Source organism: Stylophora pistillata, chromosome 3, assembly GCF_964205215.1.
Source record: "Stylophora pistillata chromosome 3, jaStyPist1.2, whole genome shotgun sequence".
NCBI lineage: Eukaryota > Metazoa > Cnidaria > Anthozoa > Scleractinia > Pocilloporidae > Stylophora > Stylophora pistillata.
In genome coordinates this window covers 2,919,839-2,930,000 of record NC_142521.1, presented here as the reverse complement: position 1 = coordinate 2,930,000, position 10,162 = coordinate 2,919,839, and the positions used below count along the sequence as shown (strand labels likewise).

Sequence of the window (10,162 nt, the reverse complement as noted above, 5' to 3'; positions counted from 1 at the left end):
GCTGATTATTTTCCTGACCGCGTTGTTTCTCATAAGTGATTATCGTTATTCGCCTTCGGATTTCATTATGTAACACAGCTGTTTGTATGATCTTAGTCACTCCTACTGCCACCTCGCTACTTTACTATTCCATGCTAAACCATTCAATTCCATTTTCCTTCACTATTGTATCGACTGGGAAGTTAGATTAAATCCGACCGAAATGCAACCTCAAGTGGCCAACTGGAGATAGATACTTTTTTTTGTTCTTAATTTGTAACTTTCCACCATCTAATAAAAAGACACACGAGTAAAGAACTCACAAGCCGCAGTTATTGTGACGAGCTTGATGTCATCCTTATTAGGACTGGGCACCACTGTCACCAGACCTTGCTGTCCATTCACGAGTAACTTATCCCCTGGTGCCCACGGATTTTCAACTCTAAACTGGATAGGAATGTCATTCTGTTGGCCCTTCTCTTCAAAATTCAAATCCAACGTCATGTGAGGCTGCACGGTGTATCCCTCGTTTTTATTTTGTCCTTTGCTTGGTATAACTTTCACTTGCGTACCAGCTTTATTGTCAAAACGAACTTTGACAAAACGATTTGAAGATGACGATTCGACTAGAAAGAAGAAAACAGATATCAAGTTATTTAATAATTATCTTAATTCTCTTCGCCAAATAGTTATCGGCAAAGAAAATCCTCACGAAATACTGTTCCACGAGTGATTTAGTAAAACTTTTATTCTGTAAATATCAGTGGTCCTGCCTACTGCTAGGATCAGCAATAGCGAAAGCCTCATGAGTAGCGAACAAGAAATAAGACTGGTACCAAAACTCTTACCATTGCTTGAAAAGTACAAGAACATATCCTTGGCGCTTTCAGCTGGGACCTCAGCATCGAAGAACGCCAGCGATGAGGCGATCATCCTGGTGTAACCGTACGGTGTTCCAGCCGCATTGCGCCCCACGATGAGCCTGGTGTATGAATCCTTATCATGTTCTCCTTCTTGAGGCATATAGCCTCTCGCTCGGGTGACCTCTGTACCGTTAATATACAATGCAAGACCGTTTTCACGCGCCCATGTTACCATAACATACTGCCATGTATTGAGGGTGAAGTCTGACTCAACCTGTCGAAAAGTTGATGAGATGGAACCATTAATCATCTACATATAAAGCAATGACAAGGAAAAGTTATTTGGGGAATTAATAGAACAACCTACCCGCCATACTTCATCCGGGACAGAAACGACTGCGTACAGTTTGCCGTCCTTCACGAAAAGCGTGAAACCTCGTGACTCCTTGTTGGAGCCACCGCTGTCTACAATGTAGTGAGGCTCGTCTCTGTAATTCTTAGCTGCGTCGTCCAGCTTGATTCTTACACCGAACGTCAGACCAGCGGTACACTTGTCTGGATTGCTGAGGCATTCACCTTGAATGAAGGCGACAAAGGACCCATGTAAACATGGTGCAGCAACTAAGTTAATAATTGACTGACTGAGACAGACAGACAGAAAGACTAACTGCCAATGACTGAATGAATGACTGACTATAAATGACCTTCTTACCTCAACAATTAAACCACAATTTTGCATTCTCAACAGCCTTGTTTATCACAGAAATGACGTTCAAAACTAAAGTGTAACCACGAAGGGCAGCCGAGTGGTTTCACTGCTCTCCCAGTAATTTGTTTAAGTCAACGATTCATTCTCATGACTTTCCAGGGCATCAGGTGTAAGTGACCGTACTTCGACTTTTAATTCGTTTCCACGAGATTTCGCTCTAGTTTCTCCATTCACAGTTTAGATACATAGTTTCACCAAACAATTCTTGTTCCGTCGCTGCGTAACTTACCTTCAAAGTCGCCCATATCCAGCCAGGAATCATTGCCATTCAACAGCAGGCCTCCCTCCAAGGAAACTATAGCTCCGTGGGCCTCGGGCACGGGATCGTCTCCGGAAAGTCGACCATTCTCTACTTTATGCAGCGGCCACATCTTCTTATAGCGCAATTTTGGTGCTATATGGGAGTAAAAACATCTACAGCTATCATAACTTTTTAAAACACGCTTCGTTGGTTTTAACAGCAATCGCTACTTTAACATACTTAAAAAGTAACATCAAACGTCCGCTATGCTTTCCCAAACAAAAAGGCCGGTATCACTTGTATTTCCAACTGAACTTACGTGCTACAGTGACAAGTAGCGTTTTACAAGGCTTCCTTCCATCTCTGGGAGTAACAGGAAACGCTTTATCAAAGTCATTGATTCTCAGATGAGTATTGGTCTGTTTGTCTTCAGCGATAAAATACACGGGTTTAATAGGAGCACCGTCTGTTGACATGGACATTAGCGTCACCTCCAGCGTGGAATCTGGCGCTATTTCAAACCCTTGGGGGTTACCCTTGTCTGGCTTCAGAAGAACAGGTCGTCCAACTTCGTTTGTGACGCACAAAGAGGCGTAATATATTTTGGCAGATACTGCAATAGAAGAGAACCATATATAAGCGAGCGATCTGATAGTACAGTAAAGTACAGTATCTGTATTAAATCTCCACTATGTGGCTATTCCTATTTAACTTACTACACTTTGTGGAGGACTTTGGCCAGGCTGCATTGAGCAGCTTACAATATTTTTGAAGGAAATTTTGTAGATGCCCCCAATATCAGAATCAAGAGACCACAACACCAGGAACTTCGTTCACTACTCTCTGCGAGAAGAGTGTGGGATCTTGAAACGTCCCCTACTAACTAGTACAGAGAAGATGAGCCCTGTACATTTCTCATTTATATTTTTCGAGGGGAAAGTTATGAAGAAGGGATCTCTTTCTTCAAACCGCTTGCTTCATTCAAACCTGATGGATTTTCATCTCGTAAAGGGGAAATTTCAACTTGAAAACCTCAATAGAAATGCATAGCTTGCGAAGGAAACAACTTTAAATACTCACATCCACTCCAAAAGAATATGTAAGCAGCGTTGACATCATCTTGCGGTAAACGTCCTGCAAATGTCGTGAAAGAAGCCATATCAAATGCTGCTGGGTGAAACGGACCATTATTTCCAACCTCTCGTCCAATCACAAAGTTATCTTTGTAGGAAGTGATAGAGGTCAAGGGCACTGGTTTGCCTGTGGCATTGTGAACACGTAGGTCTGCGTTGTAATACATTTTCATTCCGTCGTCTTTACTCCAGGTAACCATCACGTATACCCATTTATGCATTATTTTCGGGCTTTCGACCTAAAAATTTTGAAAGAGAACTAGTTAGTCCATGGCGAGAGTTTTTTGTCTGAATAAAAGAAAAATTAAATCAGAGACTTATGCTTGATGTCTCTCCAATAAGGTTTTTCATTTTGGGTTGCGCTAAATTTAAGGCTACCCCCTGGCCGCTTTCGATAACAGATTTCTATACAGCGTAGATTTAAAAGAATAAGACAAGCTTTCTTTTCTTTCTTTAGTGAGTCTTCTTGTTTAGGACGAACACAGATTGAACATGGGCTTTGGTCAAGAAGATTGTAAGTTTTCCTTCAAAAGTAACTTACGTCTGAAATGAACTTTGCCAACAATTTTTAACAGATAAAAATGGCACAGAAATTCTTCTAGTTTATTTTTTTTTTCAAAGCTATCTCCTGACTGGTCGGGTCTTTTCCACACAATGACCAAATCATGGCAAAACGTTGACTGATTTAGATAAGATGTCAAATTATCAAAGCTCGTGAATAGCGTGCATAGAGAGCAACACTATTTTTTTCTCCCTTTTTTGTGTTCAAACCTTAACCTTCAAAAACTTACCATCCATTCTCTATCAGCATTCCTCACCAAAGCAAACAATCTGGGTCCTCGTGTGAACATGGAAAAACCACGCATGTGCCGGTTGTGAGCACCAGTGTCCACAATGTATCGCAGCTCCTCATTCCCGTCTTCCTTCCCAAACTTGAGTTTTGTACCAAATGTAAGCCCATCTGCGCAATTATCCGTGTTAACCACGCAATCGTCAGCAGGAATCTGCGCTACAGCATGTGAGTCCTGTCCATCAAACGCCAAACCTCCGTCGATCAGACTCATGTCCCCGTGTGTCCTCAAGTCAGGGTTCCCAGGGATGTACTGGGAGGTTGAATGTAGTGTATGAAAAATAATGCTACTGTCGGAAATTTTGTGAGCCGGGGGAGTACGTCCCACCGGAATACGACTGTCTACGAATGACACCATGGACCAAGAATGGACTGGTTTGATTTTAGGCGCTGAGGAGAAACAGACGTGTAAGATAAATTGATTATGAAGTGAACGATGAATTTCGCTGTCGTTATTTCATCGCTAATCGGGTTATTCAGTTTAAGAAAATAACTTAGATAATACGTGTGATCTGATGGATCAAAAACATATCGTTTATTCTGCCGGTTAAATGACAAACTACAGTAGAACGCTTTACTAACACTTTTAACATTTTTGGCCCCTTTCATCAAATGACGAAGTGACCAAACAAGTAAACAAACAAACAAATAAACAAACAAACAAAACAAGGATCCTACTTACCTGGTGCAGTGATGGTCATATTAATCACTTCATCCGGGAACTCTCCAGGTGCGACTGACACCTTTTTAACGTCACCATCAATTTCTAGGTCATTCATGGTTTCCAGATCCTTCGCTTCAAATGTGACAGGTTCAGAGCGAACCCCACTCTTAGGAAAAATCATAGAGACTTTAAGGTATCCCTTCTTGGAGACAACGTACCCTCCTTTTCGGCCTCTCGACGGTTTCACCCTAATTTCACGACCAACTTTATTATGGAGGAGTATTGTAATGTATCGTTCTTCAGGGCCGAGGGGTCCACCTTGTAACAAGAAAAGAAAAGAAACGTAAAAACCGTATTAGGTATAGCTATATGAAAGCCATCATTTGTAATCCGTTTAAACCTTCCCTCACTTGGCCATTTTAATTCCTCCTTGTCTGATAAGAGTGCTTTCCGATAAAGGGTAGTAAAACCGAAACCAAAATTATGACAACTGCCAATCAGAACAAAGGAAAATATCTTTGAGAGCCAATGAAAACTCAAAGAAAAAAAACCGAACTGCAGAAAGCGCGGGAAAACGCGGGCCACCAAGTCGTCATCGGCTTTTGTTTTTTATCGGATTGTTCGAGAGGATGGCGCGAGTTGTCTGGACCAATCACAGATCGAAGTAAAGCAAAAGCAATGTAATTTCGGATTGCTTTCGACACTCAACTATACATTACTGTGTTTTTGTGACCTCTTTAAGTCGAAGGTACTTGTGTGAAAATGAACAGCTAAACAAGCTTTGTAAGGTGTTTGAGATAAACCATTACTTTGTTGTTAGAAATTTTCCTTGTTCGAATTATAACAATCATTCCGGGCCAAAATTGGGACTAAAAAGAACACGAGAATGAACAATACTCACTCAGAGGAGATATGACGATGTCAGTAACTTTTTCTTTAATCTTGACGGGTTTTACGATGATGCTCTTACGATTGTTAATCATCATCGGTAAATGTGAATCAGGATCAAAGGCTTTTAATAGCAAAGGCTCAGCACTCTGGAACTCGCGGGTGATCTTCATAATGGAGTCACTGTTGATGTGGAAACCTTCATTCAGCCCCTTGTAACTTGGTGCTATGATGGATTTTTTGCCAGCACGGTTCTTGACTTTCAAGGTCACGTAGTAAAGCGAAGGTTTTCCAGCGATGTGCTGTCTAGCTGTGGGAACGCCTGATTTCTTCTTTCCCGTAACTGAAGGGAATTAAAAACAACTAACAAATTACATGCAAGTTAAAATATCAAAACAGTTTAAAATAATACAAACAACGGCTGGAAAAAAGGAACTAAAGAACGAGTGAAAGAACTGAAGAGACTAACAAACTAATGAACGAAAAGACGAACGAACGAGAACGAACTAAAGAAGAAACTGACAAACTAACGAAAGAACAATCGAACGAACGAAGTCACAAATGAATTACTGAACGTCCAGACGAACAAACGAATGAGCGAACGAACTAACTATCGAACTAATGATCGAACGAACGAAGTAACGAATGAATTACTGAACGAACAGAAGAACAAACGAACGAGCAACGAACAAACTTACAAGTACTGACGAACAAACAACCAAACGGAGATGACAAACTGGACTGACTCACCAAAGGCAAATTAAGATTCATTGCCTGAATGACTCGGTTTTCAAGCAAAAACTATTATTAAGCGTTTTTATCATCTTTAACTTACCCTGAGTTCCAAGAACCAACTCTTTCTTCTTATCCTTCGTAAGCTGCGGCGTTAGGGCCTCTTCCAAATGTCCATTTATGGCCAACGGTGTTTTGCCGTCAGCTGATGTAGCCACTAGTGTGACAGGCTGGGCGGACACGGTACCTTTTGTGATATCCATCATGAAGTTCTTTTTCACTTTCCATCCCTGGGCGGGGTTGTTGTCGCTTGGCTTCACTATGACGTCTTGTCCGGCCATGTTCTTAAAGCGAACACTTAGGTAATATTGTTGTCCGCCTAGGATAGAAATAAGACACAACGATTCGTTTTAGTGTTAATACTAACGGTCTTTAGGTACTGAGCGGAAATACTGCATCTATCTGTTCCACGTGATACGGATCCTTCTCTACAGATCCTCTTCTCCCCAAGAAAAAAAAAAATAACCATTAACAGAAAAACAAACAAAAGAAAATAGAAGTATAAACAGGAATGTTTAAAGGCTGGTTTCCACCAGTGACGGAGTCATGAGATCGATTATGACTTGGTGAAATGGTAGGCCAAAAGGAATTGGAATTCGAAGAATCAGAAAGAATCTATCGCCTGATTCTACCTATGACTCCGTCATTTATGATCCAGTGAAAACTAGATTGTCTGAGTAGCTGACGGAACCGGACGATTGCATTGGACCCCACAATCCAGCTTCGACTGGACCATAGGCGACGGAGTCGCAAGCAAACTCTGCACTCTTCTTCCGACTCCGTCGGTTTTATTTTCACTAGATTGTTTCGCCCCGGACCGCAGATTACGACTTTCATTACGACTCCGTCGTCGAGGAAAACCATTAGGTACGATGTAAAGTTCAACTGCAAACCTTGCGACATCCCTGGTGCTAGAATCTCGAAGGTCTTGGGCGCACCCTTGACTTCGGTTGGGGTTAGTTCAATCGAATCCTTTCCATTAATTTTCATCAGCTGAGTTAAAGTCTGATCCAGGACTCTGTACGTGATGGCCGAGTTTCCAGTGGTCGGTATGGTCAAGGACACCATGAAGCCTTTTTTGACAGGATAGCCTTTGGGAGGATTGTTGTCGCTGGGTATGATCACCACGTTCTTACCCGACTTATTCATGATCTTCATTGAAATGTAATACGTTCCAACAGCTGAGGTTCCTAAAACGAGATTTACATAAATTGGTTCGATGTAAGCAAACTATTAAACAAACGAACAAATGAACATATAAACAAATACAAAATGAAAATAAAACAAAAAAACAAAAACGGCTCAACAACACTATTTAAAAGAAACCGCATTTTAGAACTAAGCATGTGAAAAGGTGATTTTTGCCAAAATAGAACCGTGAAATCTAGTTTCTTTTAAGGAAAAAAATAACCCGCAAATTTACGGAGGACTCTCAACAAACTTCTCAGACACACACACAAAAGATATGTACGAGCCGTGAAATAAAACTGAAATAAGACGCTGTTAATAAGTAAAGCTTGAATTCATGTCCTCAACACACTTTCCCTGGCCCTCATCGGAAGATATCGGGCATCACCTATTAGAAACATTTCCAATTGAGCGTCGAGACCAGTCGGGGGCTGCTTCAAATCTACATCTACATCTACATTAAAATACGTCGGTAAAGTCGTTAGACATCATACCAACATTAAAAATACGAAAAGTGTAAATAACAACAATAGAAATAATATCTACCAGTTTAAAGTTTCTCGTTAAAATACTTGGAAATCTTAGTTTTAAAAGTCTCTAAAGAGATGCTTTCAACAATATCTTTCGGAAGTTTGTTCCATATTCTAAGGGTGCGTGGAAAAAAGGAATAAAAATATACATTATTTGTGGCTTTCATATTCAAAAATTTGTAATTATGACAAGAACGAGTTCTGGCTCCGCAAATTTTAGAGGGGCACAAATAACTATTTTTGTCAATGTCGACGTTGCCATGGCATATTTTATACATTAGATTTAATCTGGCCTTTGTTCTCCTTGTTTCGAGGCTGGACCATCTTGGGTCGCTTAACATCTCGGTTACACTGGCTGTAAATTGATAGTTGTTTAAACAAAACCGTGCTGCTTTCCTTTGCACACGTTCGAGAAATGAAATGTCCTTTTAAAATAGAGATCCCAGGCCTCAAGACAACAATCCTATTGCGTCTAGAAACACAAAACCAATCACAACAGCAACTGAAAGTTATTGGTTGAAAGTTATAGGAGACCCTAAATGAACCTACCTCCCCCTCCACCTTGTATCTTCTCCTTAGAGATGACCAACACGAACGAGCCTTTAGACGTCAGTTTCGGGGAGACTGTGACTTGGTCCTGATTGTTCAATAACAAACGAACTGCTCCAGCCTTAGCGTTGAAAGTGACCGGCTGACCAAGAGACACTTCCTTGCGGACATCCATAGTGTACTTTTTAAGAATCTGCGTAAGAAAAGAGAGAATATCAAAACAATAGCCAAACCTCACATTTTAGTTTCCACTTTTCCCAAGCAGTAGAACCGAAAGTGTAACTTAATTTTTGTCAATAAAGAGGGTAAGTTTCTAAATAAACTGTGGCGCTGCGTCAGCGACAGTAACAAGGTAATTTATTTTTTGTCAGTTCTCTTTGGGTCCTGCCACAACGCGGGTGGACTTAACTTCTGAGTGCACACACAGCACCATCTAGCGGTAAGTCGGAGATAAGAGGAGACGCGGTAAATATCGAGAACTTTCAGTGCACTCCTTGGAAGTTAAAGATTAAACCTCTCAGAGAATTAATATAATCATCCTTACCTGAATACCCTGAGAAGGCTCTTTGTCGCTTGATATGAGTTGCACGTCTTGGTCAAATGTATTTTTCACTTGTAGTTTAATCGTTTTCGAAGCAGACGCATCAAACATACCTAAAATAACAAAATCAACTTTTCTTAACTAATTTCCTACCTTTTTTAACTCCTTACGGAGAATTGCAAAGACTAGCAAAAACTAACGATAAAAACCGACGTTTCGGTGTCATCATGACGCCATTGTCAAGGAGAAATAAAAATAAAGTTTGTGGCAAGGTGTAACACTAAATTAGCATAAATATGTTACGAGCTAATTAAACAAATACTTTTGCGCGAATAGAATCGCTTTGCACAAAAGTATTTGTTTAATTAGCTCGTAACATATTTATGCTAATTTAGTGTTACACCTTGCCACAAACTTTATTTTTATTTCTCCTTGACAATGGTGTCATGATGACACCGAAACGTCTGTTTTTATCGTTAGTTTTTGCTAGTCTTTGCATTTCTAAATCTTTATTGTTACGGAGAATTCACGTGCGAATTCAAATTTTTAAGCAATGTTTGCGTCTCTCATCTCGAGGCCTGGGTTCTGGAACTTGCGACGAGTTGCAGGCGAGGAGACTCACGATATCATACTAATTATGACATACCTTCTTGAAATTCCCATTTGTGTTGGTCCCAAGAGAATTAAATGAATGTATTATAAAACAAACACTGAAGGTAATTAAAACAAACAACTTAAAAACACGAAAGAAAAAAGGGTAGCAAGAAAAATTCTCAGAGACGACAAAAGCGACCTTCATTCATTTGCTTAGATTTCTTGTGACTTCTCTAGACCCTCTTCTTTGGCCCTCGACCAGAACTCAGTAGCAAATACCTGCACTCACCACTTCTAAAGTAGAAGGTGTACACATTACGCATCATTGGCGGCGACAAATACGTGTTGAATGATGAGAATGTTCCAATGGCAAACTTAGCAAAATGGCCTTGGCCCTGCACGTCCCGTCCAAAGCACAAGTTTGGTTTGTTCGTGTTGAGTTGAAGGTCGAGGTCTTTGCCGGTAGAATCAGACACCACCTCAGAACCATCAAGGTAGAGCTTGAGGCCAACATCATTCCTCCAAGTCATACTAGCGTAACACCACACATCAGGGGAAATTTTGGTCTGTACCTTTAAAAC

At 40.6% G+C, this 10,162-nt stretch overlaps 1 protein-coding gene across 2 annotated transcripts in view; it reads right to left on the bottom strand.

The window, feature by feature from the left end:
• LOC111330488 (uncharacterized) overlaps positions 1-10,162 on the bottom strand; it is a 53,561-nt gene that overhangs the window by 12,762 nt on the left and 30,637 nt on the right. For both annotated transcript variants that reach the window (XM_022935353.2, XM_022935354.2), the window contains exons 51-64: positions 9,871-10,153; positions 8,991-9,100; positions 8,447-8,639; positions 7,073-7,369; positions 6,223-6,498; positions 5,401-5,730; positions 4,518-4,817; positions 3,777-4,225; positions 2,933-3,224; positions 2,172-2,465; positions 1,841-2,005; positions 1,210-1,418; positions 828-1,116; positions 303-605 (exon numbers count right to left, since the gene is read on the bottom strand). In XM_022935353.2, the coding sequence (XP_022791088.2) occupies positions 303-605; positions 828-1,116; positions 1,210-1,418; positions 1,841-2,005; positions 2,172-2,465; positions 2,933-3,224; positions 3,777-4,225; positions 4,518-4,817; positions 5,401-5,730; positions 6,223-6,498; positions 7,073-7,369; positions 8,447-8,639; positions 8,991-9,100; positions 9,871-10,153 (3,790 nt within the window). The remainder of the gene's footprint in view (positions 1-302; positions 606-827; positions 1,117-1,209; positions 1,419-1,840; positions 2,006-2,171; positions 2,466-2,932; positions 3,225-3,776; positions 4,226-4,517; positions 4,818-5,400; positions 5,731-6,222; positions 6,499-7,072; positions 7,370-8,446; positions 8,640-8,990; positions 9,101-9,870; positions 10,154-10,162) is intronic.